General features: G+C 38.8%; 1 protein-coding gene across 3 annotated transcripts in view; it reads right to left on the bottom strand.

Moving 5' to 3' along the window:
* Positions 1-24,690, bottom strand: part of LOC146003715 (uncharacterized) — a 49,996-nt gene extending 25,306 nt beyond the window's left edge. For 2 of the 3 annotated variants that reach the window (XM_083142101.1, XM_083142103.1), the window contains exons 1-2: positions 24,570-24,690; positions 17,088-17,883 (exon numbers count right to left, since the gene is read on the bottom strand). In XM_083142101.1, coding sequence (XP_082998227.1) covers positions 17,088-17,764 — 677 coding nt within the window. In that variant the 5' untranslated portion in view covers positions 17,765-17,883; positions 24,570-24,690. Of the gene's footprint in view, positions 1-17,087; positions 17,884-24,281; positions 24,355-24,569 lie in introns of those variants that run through there. The other variant, XM_083142102.1, reaches the window with a different exon arrangement.
* Between the last annotated feature and the right edge of the window lie 536 nt (positions 24,691-25,226).

Below are 25,226 nucleotides of genomic sequence, written 5' to 3' on the forward strand. Positions count from 1 at the left end.
CGTTTTAACCTGAAGAAGGAGGTAGTGCAACCTCCGAAACGTAGTACGAAAAAATCCCATACTCACACACGTAAGTTGCCGACTTTTAGTCTTTTAGCCTAAAGTTTGTATATTAGTCCAGATTGAATAATTAATGATCGAGCATTCACTTCCAGTATCAATCACACAGGTCACTGTAAAGTCCATTAATTTAGCTTGCACTACCGGAGATCTGTATCTAATTTTGGATTCCCTTGCAGACTTCAATTCCTTTTGTAAAATGGTATCTTCATTTTCTGTTAGCTGGAAATTTACTAGTAACTCTTGGACATCTTTATCTATTAATTTGGGCCGCTCCATCGAAGTCCCTTGCCTAAACAGGAACGAAGCATTTAGACAAGGTCCTAGTTTGTCTGGCTAGACTGGGACCTTTGATTTTGATGAAACTCCCGCGCTGTTTCTACGGCCTCCTCCTGCTCCGATGTAATGTTTTGTCTAGGAGAGGGAGGTCCGCGAATCTCATTCTGCTCACCCGTAAATCGTCGTCTCGGAGGACTAGGGCTACTTCTACCCTCACGAATCCTTCTTTGGTCAGGAGATCTACGTCTTTGGTTTTGGTAAGGTCGGAAAGAGTTTCTTCTAAATTCATGCCTGCCTCCTCTTTCATTAGTGAAACGTTGAGGGCGCTGGTAATTACCTTCTGACCTCGTTTCTATGTTCCGGACTTTATAGTTCCTTGAGGGATTCTGTTCTTTTCCCTTCGGTTCATCTTTGTTCCTCCATGCATCTGGCTCATCATAGATTTCAAAATCCTTCAGGAAATGGGTTAGGTCATCTACCGTTCTGGGCGCATGTGCTAAACAAAGGTTTCGCATTCTATAAGGAAGTTGTCCGATGATCAAATTAAGTACTTCTCCCTCATTAAAGTTATCACTCAGGTTTCTATAGGCCGCATAAACGCTCCAGGCAAAGCTCTCCATACTTTCGTGGACAAGTCTGGAATATCTCCTGTTTCTCACAGCTGTTAGCTGCCGTTGTCTAGCCTTCTCAGAAGCGAATTCTTCTTTGAACCTGGCGCAAAAGTCAGCATAATTCACGAAACTGTCAATATTTCCTGCAAGCCAGTGTTCAGCTTTATCAGTGAAGACTCTAGGAAGCAACTCTAGCCTATAATGTTCGGGTACCTGCATAAGTTCAAAGCTGACGTTGAGCTCCCGAAGATATTTTTCAGCTGACTGAGCCTCAATGTCGCCTTTAAATTTAGGAATGTGGGCGATATCCGCCATTCTAGGCATCTTAAAATCTGGCCTTCTTCTAGGTGGCGATCCATCTGAAGTATCATCGTATCGAGGCCTCTTTCTTCCGTCAGCCTTCATTCTGTTGGTAGCGAATAGAGGTTCCTCAGCTAACCTGGGCGGCTCATAAGGAGTAGCATCCGGATTCAAATCTCTATCCGGAGTAAGAGGGCTGGAATGAACATCTGGAGTGGGTTCTGGCTGAACATTCAATCTTTGGAACTGAATCTGAAGTTCACTTACCCTCTGGACAAATGTTCCTGTCTGATCTTGCATTTCTCTTCGCAGAGATACTTCGAGCTTCCTTGTCTCTACCCTAAGAGAATTCACCTTCTCTTCAGCTGCCTGCTCTACGTCCTTCCGCAGAGTTGAGGTCATTGACTCCATCACTTCCTTCTGTTCCTGCACGACTTTCTCGATGGATTCGGTCTTGTCACCCAAGTTTTGGACAGCTTTCTCAATGGACTCCACTGTAATCTCTACTTGTCCGCGCCACTGAGATAATGGTTCCAGTCTTTCCTGAAGTACCTCTTTTACTCTCTCCTCAACCTTTGCTATCTCTTGCTGAGAAGTAAGTTGGATACTTTCTACTCCGGCCTTAAGACCTTCTATGTCAGTCCTCTGCTGGGCAAAGAGGGCTTGCAGTTCATTCCTACGCTTCTCTTCTTCTTCCTCTTTCTCTCTCCGTCTTTTGGCTTCTTCTTCCTCTTTTTCTCTCTTTCTTATTTCCTCTAGGCTCTCAATTAAAGCTCGGAGAGTTTCAAAGTCCTTTTCCCTTTTCTCTTCAATTTCTCTTCTTTCTAGCTCTCTTTTCTCTTCAATCTCTCGTTTCTCTAGCTCTCTTTTCTCTTCAATCTCTCGTTTCTCTACCTTTCTTTTCTCTTCAATCTCTCGTTTCTCTAGCTCCCTTTTCTCTTCATGAAACTCTATTAGGGATCTAAGTTCCATCAGTTCCTTTTTTCTCAGCTTTTCAGTCTGAACTGCCTCTCTTTTGCGCACTTTCTCTTCCTCCTGTTTCTCTTTCTTTCTGCGCTCTTCGTCTTCAAGTCTCTCTTTCTCTCGGCGTATTTCTTCTTCAAGTCTCTCCTTCTTTCTGTCTTCCCTATCTTTCGTCAGCCATTCCAATAACCAATGGTCTGATGGAGGATTGGTCAGCGGACTTGGTTCTTGTATTGCGGTCTCCTCTACTTGAGTCTGCGGACCAGATTCACACGTCTGGCATTTAACTCCTACAGCGGGGAAGGTAGCCACATCTTTTCCATCACAGCTCCAGTGAATTTGGCGCTGGCACTGGCAACACTGGAAATGTGCTGCCTCTTCTCCCAGTTCTTCACAGCAACCATATCCAGACTCTGAATCCATGGTCTTCCTCCCTCTACTTCTCAGGTTCATACCAGTAAATTCTTGATCCATGTTTAATACAGTCCACACTTTCACTTTCACTGGACAGTCCTTTTTAATGCACAGTTCGGTTTACTTCGCTTAATTGCACAGTTCTGTCGGGCCCCGCGTTATGGTGCCAAAAACTTTTGCAACGTCCCACCTACGACAATTACCACACTCTAAACACTTCACTTAGGAGAACGGCAAAAGTCTACCCATATGCGCTAACTTTTTGTCAGCCGTAGAACATGGACTCAGAAATATCTCAGGGCTTGCTGGGTGTAAGGAAAGACTATACCAGCTTAATATATATGTTTATTATAGTCTCAACACAAGGGTGTCCGTTTGCACACTTACACACGTGTCTTTACCTGAAACCCTTACCACGCGCGTTCATTTACTTGTACCACACACTTGCTTTTACCTGTACCACGCACATTCTTTTACATGTACCACCTTTGGTCTCGAAGAGATAAAGGGGGCAGGGAACATCCAATTTATTCCTCGCTGTGAGGCGCCAGGGGGAGTATGGGGACCTAATTTTATTTAGGGCCTTGGTCGCCGCTGACGTCACGGGTTCCCCTGTAAAAGAGAGTAGGTTGTGCGTAGTACCCCAACCACAGCCGGGAATTGGCCGAAACCAATCTGTACTCCCGAATAACGGGCGCAGGGTAAAGGATTAAAGGATGCCGCGACACCCCGGCGTTAGCTGGGAGTTGGCAAGCCAACCGGTGTCTCCTATGAAGGGACGGCAGGTTAGAAAAGGAAGGTCCGGGTGCTCCCAGACAAGCCGGTCAGGTAGAACCTGGGCACCTATCAGCCTAAGCGAGCGGACCAGGTAGGTAGGTTGCTGCTAGGCTCTTCTTCTTCTTTCTCCTTTCTCCGTCCTTCCTTCTGGGATGGCTTCTAGTTCTCAGGCTGGGAGGCCAGTTAACCCTGGATGTTTGCCTGTTGACATCAGGGAGCCAACTGAGCTCCGGGCCTCGCTGCACTGGCTTTATACTCGCGGGGGCGGCGCATTGGTGGTGAAAATTTTAACTACAAGTACGCGTAGCTAACTCATTTTTTTACATATTGCAACCTTCTTACTGAGAAACATCCAAGAAGTGACATTAAGAAAACACTAGTGGGAAAATCACTAGTTGCACGTGTCAATATAAACTAAAACTGTGTGCATTCAGACAATACAATTGATATTGAGCCTCGCAGGACTCTTCAACGAATTTGAACAGTATAAATGACAATAAATGATAACATTTTCTGAATACAGCAACCACGCAGGGTCTAATAATAAGCGAAGCTAATAAACGTAGAGGTGGATCCGTTAGCGTTTACAGAAAACAGCGACCACGCAGGGTCAAATAATACGTAGAGGTGGATCCGTTAACACATTTAAACTAAAAGCGTACGCCTCGGAGGGACATATAGCATGCATTCTTCTTAACAAAATATAATATGGCGACCACGCAGGGTCGTTACAGGCTTCTCTCCAGCATGTTTCCTGAGGTGTAATTCTAGGTCACTCATACATGCAGATGACCATGTGCAAAACGGACAACGGTGTGCTTCTTGTTACTGTGTATCGGCTTTTTGTGCTTCTGCATAAAACTAGAGCAAAATTCGCAAGTAAAGAGTTTCTCTCCCATATGCAACATAGTATGCACCTTGAGAAGTCTCTCATCGGCGAAGGATTTATTGCAGTATGAACAAGAATGTGGTTTGTCACCATGATATTTCAAAATATGTTTTCCAAGGGTGCCTTTCTCAGTGAACCATTTGATGCTTTCTGAACACTGATATTGCTGACGCTTATTCAATTTTTTCGCATAACCTACAGTCGGGACGCGCTAGCAACCGGCATGGAACCACCCGCTCTGGTAGTGATGCGCCGTTGCTGGTTAAACAGTCAACAACGGGACACTTCCATTGTTTTCATTCTCAGCAAAAACAACTGATTCTTTAACTAGTACTTCTGTTCTTTCATTCATTTTTTATGTACATACATACAGGTAGATCAAAGCATTAATTACACATGTACCAAATGTATCATTAATGTTTAGAAAATTGAGCAATTGCCAAGCGTTTCGTTGTAATTCATTGAACTCTGTATTGCCAGATCCTGTATTGTCATGTAGCTTCCAAAATTAACTCACTTCACACACCCACATGTGCCTCCCCGATGGTACAGTGGTAGGGTAAGCGTCGTCGCCTTGTAATCAAGGAGTCCTGGGTTCGAAGGGGATTGAAATTGCTTATTTTCCAATAGAAATGCAAGCTATCTAATGTGCAATCCGTGGCCACGCTTCAGCATTTCAGATCTGCAGAATGAATGTTTTGTGCCACTCTTTTACGCAATTAGTTCTACACGTTAAACAAACTAACATGCAAAGGCAAGTTTTTAAACTGAAAAGCAAATATAAGTTGTTAAAGCAGTATATTTTGATTCCTAGTTCAAACCTAAAAACAGTAGAAAGTATATATTCGCTTCATAACTCAAACATATTGTAGTGGCAATTAGTCCAGTTGTATCGCTTTTGCTTCACTATCTGAAGGTTATAAGATCGAATCCGGTAGCAATTTCTTTTTCCTTATCTGTATTTTGCTGATTCTGATTATCTTTGTCACTTTAATTGTATCACATAACATGATTGATTGGTGTTTTAAGTCCACTTTATGCACAGTAAGGCTAATTGGGACTGGACCTAAAGTTTAACACATTGGGGTCTCACGACGGGCATAGCCCGCAGTGCACTTAAAGTCAATGTGGACGAACGACGGACATAGCCCATCCTGCAGTATGCAATCGCTTTTCCGATTAACTACGGGCTATGTTCGTACTTCGTCTCATGCACGTGTTCATTCAAGCCCCTCTGTTGAAATTCCGACCGCTAGGTGACTCATGTTCTATTTTTATCTCACACCTGTGACTGTTTGTTGTCGGGTTGATGTACTGTGCATTGTTTAGAAAATGCGTCGTTAGATCCAGCGGAAATTCTGCATGCGGATTCTGCCTCAGAGTTTGAAGTTAGCGACGATTTTGATGATGTAGATGAATTTGAAGATTTGGTAGGTAGGTTATATTCATAATAATTATTGTCGACAATATAAACAGTGTTGCAAACTCTTGTATTTTATGCATGAAGTGAGAAGAGGTGATTTTTTTTGGGTCTATTCATCTTGCCTCTTGCTTGATTCTCCTACATGCACTGATGTATTTTTAGTTTTTCCATTTATTATTTTGTATAGTGTATGTAAAATGAAAATTTATTTTATTTATTTAGTTTATTTATTTATTTGTTTAATTTTTACAGATGACGCAGAACCAACTGATAGATCGTCTGGTCCTGTCCTGCAGCCACTTTTTCATACAAAAGATAATTACTTGTAATTTGTAATTAGTTTTTGTTATGTGCACATAAAAAGTATTCTTATGCAAGATTCAAAATATGTATTGATAGTTTATGTAGTTAATTATTGAAATTTCCAGATTACGAACTTCAAATATCTCTATATTAACATTTGTTACAATGTTGTACTTTTTTCTTCATCACAAAACATTGCTGAAAAAATATTAAAAAACGTCTGAAAATGAAAATAAAATTTAACAAATATTTGTTCATTGAAAAGAGGAAGTTCTGTAGATTTAAGAAATATGTGGTAAATAAAAACAAATTAAAAATATTTTTTCTATGATTTTTTGAAAAAGAACCAAAAACCGCAGACCAGAGGTAACAATGCTGTATTATGAGGCCAGACCCAAATGTGTTAAAGTGGGATCCGAATCACTATGTACCTCCACCAGGTATCGAACCCGGGACCCCTTGATTACAAGGCGACATAACATGATATTTTCATGAAACATCGTATGATTCATTCACTTAATTCGAAAAATTTAAATATTTGTTTATTTTAGTGGAAAGTGGTAGAAATAATTATGTGATAATTTATGAATAATTTGTACCATAATTAGTAAGTACAATCCATTTCAAAATGATCAATATTTAAAGAATCGTGAAAAATTATTAAATTACGTAATTGTGAAATTAAAACCTCATCATTTCTAAAGAAAACATTACTAATGTTTTTACTTATTTTCTGTTGTGTCATAAAGGAGCATTTAATTTCTTTCTTTCGACATAGAAATTGTGATTTATCTGAATTAGGAAAGTTTATGTGATTTTTTACAGTATTCAAGCAGCATATTCCATATCAACGATTCATAACCAGTTTTTACAAATTAGAAAAGTTGTATTGTGCTTATAAATATACTAAGCTGTTTTGTTAATATGGCTACATTATAATACTAATAGTTTCTGCCGTTGAGGTCCAAAGATACAAACAACAAGCATTTCGTACAGTAAAATTCCAAAGGATTCGTCTCCTTTGTGACCAGTGAATTCGTGCTTGCAGGAATAAAGATGCCATAGATATAATAATAATAAAATTCAATAACACATGGCGCGACAGCCCTCGAAGGGCCTTGGCATATCTCTTGACTGCCAGTCTCCATCCCACAATACTACCTAGAGGTGTGGAGATCTTCAACCGGTAAATAGGGTGACTTGGAGTCAGCACGTCAAACCCCCAGCCGTTATAGGAGATTTCCGAGACTGGGTTATGCTACTTACTCGTAGCTCCCCAATTTCCTCATGATGGTGGGCTGACATCGGTCATATACACAGGCTGTGAACCCAGAGTTTATATTTCAATGCAGAAGACTATATGCATTAGCATACGCAGGATATTTGCGGAAGGGCTGGAATTGTAAAGGTGTAATTCTACAAGGCAGTTTCACAGTTTTAAAGTTTTAACATTCCAAGGAGCAGTTTCTAATCGGGGAAACAGCATGGTAGTATGACGTGCACCTGTAATGGGTTTTACAGCTTCATTGTTTTTTAACCACACACCTTTTACCAATCCTATATCCTGTACCTATGGAGAGGTCGACGCGGTTATGATTTATACATAACCTCAATGTGAGCAGCCTGAGGAAGGGAGCAGTTGCATCCCGAAACGTCGCAGGAGTTACCTAGATACTCACAAAACGTAAGTTTTTTAAAATATATTTATATCTAGAAGGTAGGATACAACAATAAATTATTTCATTTTAAAAGTTGTTCAAAGACAAGATTGGTTGGTTATCTGATGTCATCTTAAGGGGACTTTGCATTTATCACTTTGTTTATCTTTAATTTTCTCAAAACTTCGGAGCCGGCCCCCTTGACGGAGTGGGTCAACACATCGGCTACGACACTAGGGTTCTTAAGCACGATTGTTTGTTAGTGTCCATTCATCAATTTCATCATATCATGACTCATTTCCATCTTCGCAATTAGCGAGAAATGGCAGAAAAGGGAAGTAATATAAACAAAATCAATCAATCAATCAATTAAAATTTCAAAAGGGACTGTGGCCGCTATCAGTTTTCCTCTGTGTACACCAGTGGCGGAATCTAAACGTCCTAGCGCCTAAGATGATTTTGAAATCGTCTTCTTTAAATAAGTCTTGTTCACCTTCCATTATGTCTGTAAACATGTGTTTACAGGAAATGTGAACAGCATCAACTCCACGTAGCTACGAGGGAGAGAGAGAGACTCTCTTCGATCTCGTCTCAAAAACTCTCGAAAGGTTTGGTTTCATTTTCATCTCAAGTTCAAGCCGCTTCATTTCTCGTGAAATTCTAGCCTGATTTGATATATCACATCACCTCCTTTGAAATTTTTGCGTTGAATTCAATATGGCGGTCAACAATATGCCGGACCTGCACTTGACACATACAGCTAGGGATCTCCCTGTGCCTAACCTATTTCTATCATGACCAGGATAACTCCTTTACATTTCGTAGGAGGTGTTAAGGGACTTTTATCAGTCACATATTTACACATATTATTTTGTATCTTCTGATCCATTGCAGTCCCAGAATGATTTTTGATATGTTTTAGAGTATGGCATGAGGGACCAAATATATTTTTTTTCACGATTTTTGGTGATGACATGTTTTGAGATATTCAAGGTCAAGCTCACGTGACAAAATTATATTTTTATCCAAAGGTAGGCTTGTTATATATCACTGGAAAGCTTGTTCAATTCCCTGTACAATAAGCTTTATTTGAGCTTCCTAGACGAAATAGGGGCGGAGTTACAGCACATTTAGTATAGCTAAGCAGGCTCAAAAAGGGCAATTTATGTGAACTTTGACCTTGAATAAAATTTAACAATTACATGACAAACTAAACTAAAAATTTTCATAGTTACTAACTTCCATGCATAGTTTCAACTCCCCAAATTTCATGAAAATCGGAGATGGTCAGGTTGGAAATTGCACATATCTGTGTTGATTTGGCATGGAATGACTCCTATAGTTAATTTGAAAAAAAATCATTTCCTTAAGCAGTCATCATGTATCCCTCAGAATGGAGCAACAAAATTTAAAAATTGCAAATATCATTTTCCAGCCAACCTATTTCACTTGAAGTTACTGTTATGAGTTTACAGGTTTGTAATGACATATTTTCCAACTAGCTAAAAAAAAATTACATGATGTAGCAGCCAAGAAGCAGATATTGGCCAATCCCAGTGGACACATATTGCATAATGGTTCAGATAAAATTTTGGTACTATTATAGTATAAGGGAAACATCTATAAATCATCTTTTTTACATTGCTAACGTACTATTTTGGAATGTGGAACATTTCCTAAAGTGAAATAATGCATTTCTAACTAAGATAATGTCTATTTCTTACATTTACACGTACTTACTATTACTTGTTATTTCGATTGTGTAACACATTATGGTGGGCGATAGCGTACTAGTTCAGGGCATGTTGTGCGGGTGTTTTGTCGATTTATGCAGTGTTGCAATCTCGTTCACAGGAAAGTACCTACTTTCGTGCCCAGATTTGAGATTTGAAATTATGCTAATACGTCACAAACCATTGACGTTAGCCCCACAAACCATTAATGTTAGCCCCACAACCCATTGATGTTAGCCCCAAAACCCATTCACGTTAGCCCCAAAAACCATTTTCCGTAAGGTTAAGCAAGCATAGTTAAAAAAAAATTTTAAAGAAATTAAAAATACTCGACACGTCATGTTCTAGTGAAAACATGGTGAGGCTCAAACACTGACTATGGGGTTGTGCATCTTAACACACGGAACATTGTACTCTCTTGCAGAAAGCAAATGGCGGCAGCACAAACAGCATGTCGGACAGAGATTTTTGCAGAAAAGGACATGTTTTCGCATTAAAATGGATCAAAACTAGATTCAAGAACTTCCACAACGCTACAGAAAATGATTTCCGTAAGTACTTTCTCCTGTAAATTTCAAGAAATCCATTTCCCTTATACTATAATGTTACCAAAATTTTAACCTTAGCTTACCGAGGGGGAGGGGGTTTGCAGACCCACCACCTCTATTTTTTTTAGATTTTTCAACTGTTGAAAATAAATTACATTCTTCCCTAGGATGTTCCCAATATTTCTCTATTACTTCTGTTCATAAGAACATAAATGTAATGTAATTATGAGGCAAAATGCACTTGGTGGGCATATCAGGCGCCATCTTTGAATGAGTCTCATTCGAGGCACTCATGCCATTGACAGTGTACAATTGGTTGGTAATTATGGTAATTATTATATTTAATAAACAAGTGTACTTTCACAAACACTAAAGCATTAATAAAAAATTATAATGGATTTTGTGAGTTTTAGTGAATTATAAAATATGTCACACACTCATGCAATAATTGGTTATTACTCTTTTTAATGATAGTAATTTTTGCAATTATTATAAACAATAAATCACTGCACACATATAATCAGCAAAGGAAGCAGTGATTCGCCGCCCCCCAGTATGTGTAAGGGTAACAGTTCGTTATATTGGAGACACTTATCTTCAAATTTACAAGAGAAACTACTTACGGAAATCAGTTTCTGTAGCATTGTCAAAGTTCTTCGAGGTATTTTCTTTCATCTTTCAATCTATTTCAACCGGAAATCAATTCCTGTTGCTTCAATTTAAGTGAAAACGTAACCAAGCCGTTCTTTAACTATGTTTGCCTAACCTAACTGAACCTCACCTAATCTTCTGTGAATGGCCGTGGGGCTATCCGGGAATGGTTTTTGGGGCTATTCGTGGATGGTTATACGATCCCAAATGGTTTTTGGGGCTATACGTGAATGGTTTTTGGGGCTATTCGTGAATGGTTTGTGGAACTCATACCATGACGTGCGTTCCGTAACACTTCGAGAAATGGCTTATTTTAGCGTAAAAAATGTTTCTAATCATGTGAAAACCTTAATGGCACCTTCAAATATGTTTCGCAGTACCCACTTGGTAAGTATGAACCATACGAAACATAAAATATAATGATTTTAAAGTGTCTCCGATATAACGAACTGATACCTGTGTAAGTTTCTTGTACAGCATGGGTAAGCTAGACTTAAAACTAAACGTGTAGTCTTGATGAGCACATCTGGCCATGAAATGGACTTAAAACAAGCTTTTACGTTTGTACCTCAAATTAAATGTTGATGCCATAAAATATGAAACGAATGTTAATAACAAAATATTCAATGTTTCAGGACAATAAAAAATCTCTACTGTTCACAACATGTATGCAGAAGTATACGTATTACGTGAATCTGTCTGCTCTTAGAAGTAAATGCAACCTTTCAAACCAAAGCAACATAAGCTGCAAGTGTCACTTGTCACTTGGCCTGTAATGTCTTCTCAGGGAACTTTCAGACCGAAGCAACAAGTGATGTGTGTCACTTGGAAGCAGACCCTCAGTACTTTAAAACTTTTGAACCAAAGTGCGACATAAAGCTAAACATGTCACTTGCATGTTGCTCGGACTATACTGTTTTCTCAATGGTGTGCATTGTGCCGCTTCGATCTGTTGTTGTTGCATGCACGGTGAATGTTTTGCTTTATACAGAAGGAGACTGTGTCTCTGAGACTTCAGTCTGAAAGCTCTTTCAATGGAGTGCATCATGTCACCTTGGTCTTGTTTGTGCATGCATGGTGGATACAGACTGAAGGCGGCCCATGCCACTCGTCAATTCAATGTGACAACCCCCACTGCCATGTGTTGCTTCGGTCTGAATGTTCTCTATACTTTACAAGATTGTTAGCTACTTCATCAGAGATTAAGATTTAATTTAGGCTGTAAATCACAGAGAACAAATTGCAAGTACTACTGTTGGCAAAAGGCCGACTTTTTGATAGAAGGTTCCTTTTATAATGAATGGGCCTCTGGAGTGGAATACAGTAATGCTGTTGCCTTGTAATAAGAAGGGGTCTGAAGTTCAATACTCAATGGAGGCAGAGTGTTTCGGATTTAATTTCAAACTGTAGGTTCGGTCTAAATTTCTTAAATAGATTTTTTAATTTTTATTTTTGGCCATTTGTGGCCAGTCCAATTTACTTCTGCTTCAGTTTTAGTGGCAGTATTTTTCAACCGCCTGGCCGCAAAAGGTCCATTGCACCCACGGGTGACGACTAATTTAAATCTAATTTTATATTTGATGGCAAGTCTATACATAATTGAACTATGATTATGTCATAGTTGATATATTAATATTAATTGAGGGTGCATATTAATTTCTATATAAACTTTAAAGATCAGAAATGTATTTATTAGTGAAATAGTTGGGTTCAGGGCACTGACATGTAAAAATTAAATTTACTGGGCTGTGGTCTCACAAAGGTTGAGAACCACTGCAACAAGCAGCCAAAATAAATCACTAAAGTGAGAATCATAGAACTAAATGTAAACAAAAGCACGTGTACCCTAACAGTGTTGCAAACTTATGAAAAAAAATAATCCACATAGCCTACAAGGTGTAAAAACATTCCATTTGTCAACAGATGCGGAATAAGCAGTGTATCACTGAGTGATGATCTGTTGAAAGTTATTGAATGTATGTTAAAAAAAATAAAAAATGTACATCTTGCCTGGTGGCCGATTTTCAGACTCATCGCTGAAGTTCCCTGGCTCGAATCCTGGCATGGGTGTTATTTGTGAGTGTCCCTTCACCAATTTCATCTGACGATCACTCATTCTCATCTTCGGGATTAGCCAAAAGTGGAAGAAAAGCAACGCTAAATTTAAAACAATCAAATACAAAATGTACATCTTATCCCCCAGAAGTAAGACGGTTCCGTACCAAAGGATTAATTTTTTCTCATATTTTACTAAAAACACTTGCTAGAAGAATGTGACACATGAGATAAATTACGTTTTGAAACCGGGGTTTCTTCATTAAATTTATTTGATGTTGGAAAGCGTTATGATTTATTATTATAGATAATGAAAGTAAGCTAATACATATGATTTGATTGACTAAATTAATAATTATGCAGCAAAGACACCAAGGGAAACTAAAACGGCAACTTAGAGAAGCATAAAAGTGGGGAAAGAAGACTGTAGAATACAGAAATATTTTATTGTACCATATTTGGGGGTGAATTTTTAAATATTGTCACATTTTTCTTCTCTCTTGTTGTGAGGTGTTCATTTTAAATCAAGCTCCCTCACCCTATGGCCTGACCTCCTTCACCCGCAAAAGTATTCCGGAGTGTGAGGATGTCACCATCCGGATGGTGAACACCTCTGTATTATAGATCGACTCCTGCATCCCACCCCCTTCCCCATCCTCGGAGGATCGTAACTGACAATGTGAAATCACACTATCATATGCCGAGAATCGACATACCACTTCCGTTTCTGTACTTGACTTAGTGAGAAGTATTGTGGTTGGCAACAGCCTAATAACGGATTTCTTCCCTATCATGTAGTCCGTTCTATGAAAGTACGCTAATGGAAGAAAAACATGTAAATTACATTGGATTATACATTTTAAAATATATTTTCATTAAAGGTTTCTGTTTATAATAATAATACGTGATTATTGTATAAATTACAATCGATCACGTGAACAGCAAGAAAATAGAGCCAGTTTCGAACATGGCAACTTCCATGCGTGCAGGAAGGTCTCCCGTGTTTTCAGAGTAGTCTTTCAGAAATACAGCTGTTTGAAAAGTGGCAAGAAGCAGGTTGTTCTTAACGTTTATGCGACGTTCTGTCGGTGCTATCCTGAGCAAGCACTGAAGTTGGTGTCCAAGTGTAATTGTGTGTCTGCGTCTTTGTGTTTTCAGTGTGGTGAAACAAAGGAAAACGACCGGTCAAGTTGTGAGTCCCGCGAAAAAAAAATTGTTGCTCGTATAAACAAGTACACCAATTTTGAGATAAGCGCAATACAATGTGAGGTGCTTTCGTATTCTTTCAATCCAAGAACCGTCCTGTCAACTGTAAAGAAGATGTTGATAGTGATGATTGATGACGATCTCCCCAATTTTAGCAGTCGTTAATCGCCTCTTGTGCCACGTTGAGTTCCTTTTTGGCAAGCAAATGTGACAGACCGTACTCTGAAAGGATGATGTCTAGCGCCGAAAATGCCTCAAGTTCAAAAAGGAAGTACTGAATCAAGGTAAGAAAATACATTACTTGCATGAAACTTGCGTAAATAATGTGCTTATTATAGTCGTCTTGTTTTCTAGTGCACGAGAAACCGAGAGAAAGATAAACAATCTCTTTTTATTCCCCGGCTTATCTTTGTTTAGCTTCTGCTAAAACTGGCGGTATATTTGTTGCACAAAGGAGAAAACAATACTCCACATGTCAACAATGTTGGGCAATAATTTGGTGGAAATAAAACCAAAAGGCTTGAATTAATGAAACAAATCTCTCTCTCTCTCTCTTGTATAACTTTGGCGCTGTCATACTGAGAGAAGAGGAGGGATTCATGTCAAGAGATTTGATACCAGATTTTCAAAAGGTAGAGCAGTATTTTCTTTTTTGCTTCACGTACGTGTTCCTACAACAAATTCAAACATTGAAAATCATATCATACTATTAGGTTCTATTAAAAACACATACAAAACTACTCTAGTTATGTGAATATGTTTATACTACATAGACTTATTTAATAAGCCTACCAAAATATGAAGATAACTGCCTATTCCAAAAAGCCAGCTTTTTAATTTGTAAATTGTATTTTATATTTGGAAATGAGTGTCTATTTTACAGTAGAGAGATAAACGAAAACCACGGAACAGAAAAATACTGCCAACTCCTGTATTTTCATTGATTTGAGATACTTTTGTGAAAAAAGCCGAAAAAGACCAACCAAAAAAGTCTGTGAAAAAACTCCAAAAAATAGCTGGTTATTTTTCGACCACTTCCAACTCTACTGAGAATACAAATGTTTCCCACTGTACCTATTGCACATGACCATCACGTTGCCATTCATGGTTGTGTGGACCTACAATTGAACCAGCTTTCTTGAATATTGCACACCATCTGCTGATGTTTCAGTATGACAGATTTAAGAATATCGCAAGTGCCCTCTGCTGGTCATTTACTTGTGTTTGACCTGCAAAGTTGCCAGGTACAGAAAATAGATATACTTGACACCGAAAAGCATAGTTGTCTCACCAGACTTGTAGAAAATCATTAACAGTAGGAGTGTGGTGTCAGGGGGGGGGGGGGCAATGTGTGGAGGGTTGGGAATGGAAATGAGGGGGAGATGAGATTTGGTTCGGGAAGTTGCCGAGTGGCCTCATTCAAGCTTCAAGCCAAGAGGGATGGTTGCCTCATGGCTAATATGCAGGCCCTTTCCATGAAGGGGCTAAGTATTATGTTTCTAATTTAGTTATCAACCTCTCGGGTGTGTTAATCGAGAGGATGAAGAATGAGAAATGATTGGACAAACACAGTGATGAGTCAGACCAGGGTTTGATCCTGGGACCTCTGGCTTCAAAGCACGGTAAGTTGACCACTCTGCCACAGAGGCAGGCAAGGAATAAATAAGGACAGATGTCACAGTTTCTATTTTGTAACAATTTTTATAAATTATGCGGTAGTATGTAGGATGCATTTAGAATACTAGAGGTAAGTTTGAAGTTCAGAGTAACTCATTTTGAAGATGGGAGAAAGCATTAATTTGTGAGGAACCATGTTACATAAAGTACCTTGTCCAAGGTGCCTACCATGAGCATGTACAGGGGATGGACAAAAATATGAAAACATCACGACATCGGAACGGGAGAAATTGACACAATTTTTCCACTTGAAACCTGACAAGGTGCGACATTTGTTTGTTTTGCTCAGTGAGACAGGACCCCGTAGCACCGGTAGGATTGCTACAGTTGTGCTGTAGATAGCTTGCAGTGCAGTTGATACTGAATCATGTCTGAGCTGACAAGTGTTTCATAGAGAGAAAGTTGTTGGTGCCCACCTTGCAGGTGCCTCTGTGACCAAAGTAGAAATTTATTGGTATATCGAGAGGGACTGTATTCAAGGTGATGACGGCATACAGTGTGTAAGGAAATACATCATCAGATAAAAACCTGTGTGGACGAAAATGTACACTGACTTACAGAGACAAGAAATTGAGGAGGATTGTGACCACGTTTTGCATGATGAATGATCCAGGACCCCCTTATCCACCATCCAGGACTAGTATTTGTCCATTCCTCTGACACTGCAGGCCGTTTTGGATGCTAAAGCCGGTCCCACACTTGATTAGCTACAGCATTCCCACTTGTGGAAAGTGTTTCCATATTTTTGTCCATCCCCTGTATGTGTGTATATAATGCTACAAGAAACAAATCTAACCTGCATAGCCTTCTCATGAAGTGCATGGGCAAGTTGAAAGTATCATTATGCACATAAATGAATTAAGTAATCAGAAAACCTGCTCACATTCTTGTAGGAAGTTGGTGTGCATCCTGATATCCAAGTTGCATGGGTTTGGTCTTTAGCTGTTCTGACCCAGAAATCTGTTTTGGTCCAAGTACCTTTTGTTTAATTGTGATTTTGAATACAATTTTTACATGGTTCCATTTTGATTTACGTCTACTAACACCTACTGCAGAGTTTTAACGATTACTTAAGATTATGTTCAATATATGCTTTCGTGGTAAGGTTAGGCAGGTCAGGTTTGGTTCTCTTAGCATTAAAATAAAGTCCCTCAATGCATTCTACTAAGGTTCTGATTTACTTCTACATTCATTCCCACTCTTCTCGATACTTACCGTCACTTGTCAACGGAGAATACCTTGTCCATGGGAAGCGTGCATGCTTGCATTCGGTAATTTTTAAGTTTTTTCTTCTCAACATAAATAACTTTTTTTAAAAAAATCCAAACAGTGACCATTACTTTAAGGAAGGTTCAAATTTCGTATGACAATGATTTTCGAAATCCTACGATAATTAGTCTTTCTGCTAGAAGAATTTGAAAAAAAAAAAAATATAAAATAATCGGAACCGTTACCTCAGTTTTAATTGTAGCTACACTGAATAATTAGATAGGATTTGTACAAATGTGGAAGTAATTTAAATTTAGATCTACATACTAACCTGGTACTTGAAGGTTGTCCACTGTCTGCATCTGTGATAGCTTCATCCGATGAATCATCTTCAATTTTACACTCCAAGTGTAAAGTGATATCCTCAACACTGCAGTCTACCTGCACCTCTTCACTGTTTACTTCATCACCTGTTTTGGAAACAACTGCTTCACATTTTTCTTTAGTGTCTGGTAATTTCCTATCTGAAGAATCTTCACTTGCTTGCTTCGAGTTGATATTTGGAAAAGCACTTGGAGGGTGTTTTTCCATTTCCTTTTTGAAACTAAGATCTAGACATGTATCTTGTGTACAGCAGTCTCGTTCACATTCTATTGTTGTAGAAACTACATTAACCAAGTCTGGAATGATACAATCTGGTTCACATTTTATTTTCACACTTTCTGGAACACATTCATTGCCTGTTTGTAGTAAACTATCTGGCTGATGCTGATCTGGTATTATACACTCTGCTTTATCACTTAATAAATTGCACATACTGTTAACAACGGGTCTTCCTTCATTTTCAATATTCAATGATACCTTATCTTCGAGAGATTTCTCTTCAGAATCAGACTCCGAGTATGGTTCAACTTTGATTGTAATCGGCACAAATTCCGTAGGATGATCTTCACTTGTAGTTTTCAGACATAATGGAATATGAAGTTCATTTTCCTTTGAATCTTCCATTTTGGATGGCTTTCAATACTCATTACCCAAGATTAAATCCAAATCTATGAAAAGCTGATGTGCCAATCTCTTCTTACGTGATTGCAATGATAAAGTGATTTACATTTCGACAGACTTGCCTGAAAAAAAGACAAGAACCAAGTTAATTATCTCTAAACCTCTGGCATCACTGGAACAAAACAAATTACAATATTCCACCACTTTTATACAATATGTATCATACTTGTACGTACCGGCTGCATAGCATACATTGTATGAAACACCTTTGTACATGTTCAGTTGGCAAAATATTGTAACCAAAGGTGCCCAGAGAGAGGCCCTTCGAAAAGATAATTTGTACAAAAGATGCGAGCGTATTATAAATCGTTTGAAATTGTTTCATGTATGTATCATTCTTGCTCATACGCCGTTGTGTGCAGCACACTGCAGTTTAGTACGTGTAGCATCAATTGCAGGTCTGTGTAGCCACTCAGTCATTGCTACCAGTGCGTGTTCAACCACCTGGTCAGCTTGGGCAGTCCGTAATGGGGAAGCGAAAGGACCTCAGCTCTGACATTAAAGATGTGATAGTGAATCTTGCTCCTAAAGGACATTCTTTGAGGAAAATAGGGGCATTAGTGAACAAATCACATTCTACTGTGCAGTATGTAGTAAATAAATTCAAATATGAGCGTTCAACAAAGAATCAGGCAAGATGAAGTAAGGAGGAAATGCTATCTGAAAGAGAGGAGCCATTCGTGGTGGGAGAAATTAAGGCTAATCCAAAATTGAGGATACGGGTGGAAAATGCAACAGAAAAGACAGTAAGCAATTCGACCCTTCGTCGTGCATTCTACAGACAGGGATATCATGGAAGAATAGCATGCAAAAGGCTGTTTGTAAGTGAGAAGAATCGTGCTCCGAGACTTCAATTTGCAAAAAACCACATGCATAAAGACCACAAATTCTGGAACGATGTGATCTGGTCCGATAAGAGCAAAATAAACCTTTTCGAATCAGATGGTATCTACAAGGTGTGGAGGAAGAGACATGAAGATAACAATGAAGTTAATACCCACCCTACCGTAAAACACAGAGGTTTGGGGGAACTTTTCATTTTATTGATGGCATAATGGACAAACATGTACAATAACATTCTCAAGCAGAATGTAAAGCAAAGTGCCACAAAAAAGGGAATGTCGCCTGCTTACATGTTCCAACAAGAAAGTGACAGCAAACACACTGTGGGTATCAACAAGGAATGGCTCGTCTGGAATGTTCCAAAACAGCTGTATACCCCTCCGCAATCAGCTGATTTGAATCCAATTGAACATTTGTGGGCCATATTGAAGAAACGTGTTGGAAACTCTATTCCAGCAGCCAAAGAGGAGCTCAAGAGGATTGTATCGCAAGAGTGGGAGAATATCAACCCAGAGACATGCCAGGGTACCCTTGACCCTCTGTACCTCCTGAAGAAAGTGAAATATTTTGCATGGTTTATGAATGTTTTCAGTTGATTTTAGCTCTAGGAAATGCGTTATTGTGAAGTACAGTACATCTGTTGCTTTAGCATATTACTTTACCATGTAGCAGAACAGCACGAAGGCTTCATTCAAGTGAATATAGCACCCAAACGACTTTCTACAACAGCAGCTTTAATTTTATGTAGTTAGGTTAGGATTGTTAGGTTTGGTACTGATAGCTATTTTTGATGTGTTTTCTCGCTATTTTAGTGTGCATACAAAGATTTACTAACAAAAAGTGGCAAAAATACTTCAAAATTGCAGGTTTTAACTTACGTGGGCCATTCTTTGGGATCAAATATCTCCATTGTTTGTGCTTTCCTAACGCTGGAACAACTTTTACATTACGTAAAATATTGAAATCTGTCGATTGAAAAAAAATTGACGTAATTCTCGAATGGTACAGTGGGTAAATGGCCACCATGCCAGAATCTAGTGAATTCTATGCAACACAGGTGTCAAGCAATCATTAAGACCAAAGGATATTCAACAATTAGGAACTTTGTGATTCTTCAGTTTTGTCTTTTTTATTTTGGAATGATTGTGATGTGATTGTAGGTGTACGAATAGATATGGAACCAGAAAATGGACACTTGGGTTGCATTATCATATTTATTTCAAGCGTGGAACGACTTAAGATAACAGGACCCCTCTCCGATTTTCTTCATATTTGGCATACTCACTAATTGAGGTCTCTCTCCTAATCACGAATCTGAAGTTAAAAAGTTGTCGGATACGTCTAGAAATTGCAAAATACGTGAAACTAAGGTGTTAGTTTTCGGAATGGAAACCGTCGATTTTCGCAAAATGTTTTGTTTCACAAGCAAATATGGTAAAACTTTGATAGCGTCCCAGCACCTCTTCTCACTCGTTTATTTCGTCATTTTTAACATTCGTACTTACCTATTCTGCATTGCGAAAGATTCTCCAAGGTGCTATTTCTTTTTTTTACGAAAAAAACTTCAATTTTTTACATAAAGAGTAATCATTAAACCATTGACGTTAGCCCCAAAAATTCATGATAGCCCCACAAACCATCACAGGGACGAGGTATGCCTATGAGGTTAGGTTAGGTTCCATTAGCACTCATTTTGAACAATTTAGCATAAACGGGACAACATCGGTTTTTCTCGCTGAAAGAAAATACCAACAAGAACTTCTAAATGCTACAGAAACTCATTTCGGTAAGTAGTTTCTTGTGTAAAAATGAAGAAATCCGTTGGGACGCTATAGAAGTTTTACCGCAAATATATATATATATTCCTGATACTACGACGACACCAAATTTTAACTATGTTTGCCTAACCTAACCACACGTCAATGGTTTGTGGGGCTAGCGTCAATGGTTCGCAATAATTTGCAATTTCTAGCTCCTGATACTACCATGACACCAAATTTTAACTATGTTTGCCTAACCTAACCGAAACTAACCTAACCACACATCAATGGTTTGCAATTTCTAGAAGTTTCCGACAAATTTTAACTTCAGATTCATTAGCATGCCTCAATTAGTAAGTATGCCAAAAATGAAGAAAATCGGAGAGGGGTCCGGTCATCTTAAGTCAATCCAAGAAATTCTTATCTTTTTTTTCATTTCTGTCGGTGTACTTTATCATTTCACTTTCCCACTACCTCTGTACGAATAAGACTGGTACATACTGTAAATGTTCTTCTCTTCCTCTCACACAACTTGAGGAAATCATACAGGGTAAGTCAAAATGATGGACCCGATTCCAGACATTTATTCTGTGAAATATAATAAACAAATGTTATTGTGAGACATGTGCTAAGAAAGGTAAACTGTCAAAGTTTTTTTCAAACAAATCACAAATGTTCTATGTGAGCACCTCGCGTAACACTGCACACATCAAGCCGATAGTCTATCTCCTGCCAAACCTTGTGTAGCATGTTGCGGTCAATATCAGCAATGGCTGCTGTGATGCGGACACGCAGGTCATCCAATGTTGTTGGAAGTAGTGGTACGTAAACATGATCCTTGACAAAACCCCACATGAAGAAATCACATGGGTCAAGTCGGGGGAACGAGGTGGCCAATGAATGAGAGGTCGATCCTCCGGAGATGCACGGCCTATCCAACGTTGTTCCAATGCCCCATTGAGATGGTCCCGAACGCTGCCATGATAATGTGCAGAGGCACCATCCAATTGGAGAATGAAATCTGCGCTATCCTCTGCAAGCTGTGGAAAGAGCCATAGTTGCAGCATATGAACGAAAACAAGTCCTGTCACAGTACGTTCATGGAAGAAAAAGGGCCCATAAATCTTTTCATGGGAAATGGCACAAAAGGCATACACTTTGGGAGAATCACGTTCATGTTCCACAAATTCAAACTTTGAAAGTTAACCTTTCGAAGCGCATGTCTCACAATAACATATGATTATTAAATTTCACAAAATGAATTTCTGTAATCAGGTCCATCATTTTGACTTACCCTGTACAGTGATAGTAGTAGGGCTTACGGTAACGATTAGATATAGCGGAAACACATTTCTTGAAATTTACAGGAGAAAAGACAAGAAAGTACTTACGGAATTTAGTTCTTGTGGACTTTCTGAAACTAGGAAAAGTGTTTTTTCGAATTGTGCAAGTTATTCGGCCTCTAAATAAGGTATTTTTCGACATTCATGTATCTCCATTCCATGATAGCTCGTGCCACCATTACAGTCGACTACGTGAATCAAATGTTCCATGCGTTCAATTACATGACCCCCTGTCAGTGTAGCGGTAGTTTTACAAGATGACGTGGGAGCGGGATATATTCTTTCCAATTTAATTTTCTATGTTTGCCTAACCTAACCATCCATGAATGGTTTGTGGATTAAAAACAATCATTTCCATTAATAAGTGTTAGTGCAACAACCACGCGGTAGTTTTACACGATGACGTGTGAGCGGTTTTCTTTATTCAATTTTCTATGTTTGCCAAACCTAACTGAACCTAACCTAACATTCCGTGAATGGTTTGTGGATCAATTTTCGCTTAAAAACCTTTTGTGAATAGTTTGTGCGGCATTTATCGGTTCATAAGTTTGGAAACACTGCATATCAGCTGACCATAGACAACGTGAGTCAAAATTTGGCCGCCAATTAGCCACGACGGTAAATTTCTCATATCGGACAAACGGATTTCTTCAAATTTACAGGAAAAATTACTTACCAAATGCAGTTTCTTTAGACTTGTGGAAGTTCGGGGAAGTGTTTTCTTGCATCGTTCATTGAATTTTGCCGGTAAATCAACTATTTTTCGATATAAATGTGTGACCAATGCACGAAAGCTCTTGCATCCATTTACTTCCAGGTGGATGTAGCCTGTGTCTGATGACGTAATCCCGGTCAGTGTTTCCAAACACGTGTTTTTGTAACTGAAGAAGGTATGCTTCCACAAATGGTTTGTGGGGCTATGTGTCAATGGTTCGTGGGGCTATGCGAGAATGGTGTGTGGGGCTACGCATATTTTTTTCGAAACCAATTTTTCACTATTGTAACCTATAGTGACCATACCTAACCTAACCTTACCGGAAATGGTTCATGGGGCTATGTATGAATACCGGAAATGGTTCATGGGGCTATGTATGAATGGTTCGTGGGGCTATGCGTCAATGGTTTGTGGGGCTACATAGGTATTTTTAGGTGCAGTGGGGTGGAAACACTGCATGCCGAGTACGGTAGTGAAAGTGTGACCGCCATTTTGCGTGTTACCGAAGGCAAAAAGAAACGAAGAAAACTTACTCGATATGTCACAAATAGAGCTTATTTCCGTGAAATAAGTGAAATGCCACCTTCAGCAATGTTTCTCAATGCAGAATACGTAAGTACGAATATTCAAATTAAATGAACTAGCAAATTTCAGCCGTTTGTCTGATACGAGAAATTTACCGCAACGACCAATAAATAAGGTAAAAAAAAAAAAAGGTAAAGTGTTCCCCTGTGCATAGCACCACGCCATGAAGGCGTATAGGGGGTGTGGGGGTAACGCCCCACACTTTCTTGATCCGGTCGTGAGTGGGGGTGATGTGATCAGCATCACGCCCCTGACCGCCTTTACCCCCCAGGGTTTCCCCCAGGTACCCATGTTATTCGATGCTGGGTGTGCGCCGGGGCCGCTTCCACCGTTAGAAAAGTTCCCGGATTTGAACCGGCCAGGGATCGAACCCGGGACCTTTAGCATGGTAGTCAGACGCGTTACCGACTGAGCCAATAAATACTTGTTAAAAATAACGCTTTTTTAATTGAAAAAAAAGTAATCCCAAGTTGAAAAATGGGTAACACTTTACTATACCGGAGGCAGATTTCTTCAAATTTAATGGAGAAAGTACTTACGCAAATCATTTTCTGTAGCGTTGTTGATGTTCGGGAATGTAGTTTTGATCCATTTTAATGTGAATGCATGTGGTTTTCTACGAAAATCTATTTCGGACGCGCTATTGCTGTTGCCGCCATTTGCTTTCTGCTCGAGAGCACAATACGCTCTCGTATTGTCCGTATATGCTAAATTGATCAAAAAGAGTGCTAATGGAACCTAACCTAACCTAGTAGGCATACCTCGTCCCCGTGATGGTTTGTGGGGCTATCGTGAATTTTTGGGCTAACGTCAATGGCTTTTGGGGCTACCCGTGGATGGTTTGTTGGAGATAAGGAACAACAGTAAGTACTCGTCAATATAAGAAATATGCATTATTTTCGTTAGAAATTAATTATTTCACCTAAAGAAATGTTCCGCAATGCAGAATAGTACGTTAGCAATGTAAAAAATTGCGAAATAAATCTTTAATAGGTGTCTCCGGTATAGTAAAGTAGTACCGAAAAATGTTCCGCTATGCATATGAGGTAAGTAGAAATTAATTTTATTTAAAAAAAAACGAGTTAAATGTGTTTCCGCTATGTCTAACTAGTACCGGGCTAACTACTGAATAATTTATTATCAAATTACAAGTTTGGGCGTATTATATTATGGTTTCAATGTTCAAAGTGATTACAATAATTGGATATAGTCACCTTGTACATCTATATGGCGAAATACACAAAAAATTATGATGTTCTCACTGAATGTAAATATTGTCACATTCCGTCCTCTAAAATTTGACATACCTATGGAAGCCACTAAACATACTAGGAAATATATGACTATATTCACAAAAATGGAAATATACTCGTATTGATTGATTATTCTTGTTTTTAAAAAGAAGTGTTGTAATAAAAATGACAAGAACGACACCGATGGGTGTCTATTGAATAATTAAAATAATATTATTTAAATGTTTATCTTTTTAACAATGCACTTACTGAATTCTCGAGCGTATCATGCATACATATTAAAATATTCCGTAGTAAATTGCTTGATATATACAGATTAGTTTAATAAAAATCGGCCGAATGGTCAATTCTTGCTCGTCCAGATCATAGACATACTACTACAAGATGTTACAGCTGCGGGTTAAAAATGGTTGACAGTATGGCGGCACTGGAAGGTCGTTTCCTCGCGACCACCGACGGCAGCACCGTCGGGGAAAAACAGAAGACGAACGCTATGCGCAAGGACTCGCGGTTTTGCTCGAAACGACAAAACACTATCATGTTCCGTACCATTCGCGTACCGATACTTTCTAACCGCGTTCAGCCGATTTGCGCGTATAATAAATTATACGCGCAAATTGACTAAACGTAGTTAGAAGTGGCGGAAATTAATTATATGCAATGCTTTCGTTTAAGTACAAACTTTTCGCATTAAAATTGATTTCTATCACAAAAATAAAAGTATACGAAAATTATATGGAAAACGTACTATTACCAAAACTTCCTGAAATTGCACTCTTACTTTAAGCGGAAATATATAATTTCCTCTAAAGGCATTTTTAAAAACATTCTTCATCATACGAAAATGACAGTCTTAAAATAGGTGACTTTTTTTTCTTGGGTGGAGAAATGGAATGAAATAAGTAT

This window comes from Lepisma saccharinum, chromosome 20 (genome assembly GCF_977018435.1).
Source record: "Lepisma saccharinum chromosome 20, izLepSacc3.1, whole genome shotgun sequence".
NCBI lineage: Eukaryota > Metazoa > Arthropoda > Insecta > Zygentoma > Lepismatidae > Lepisma > Lepisma saccharinum.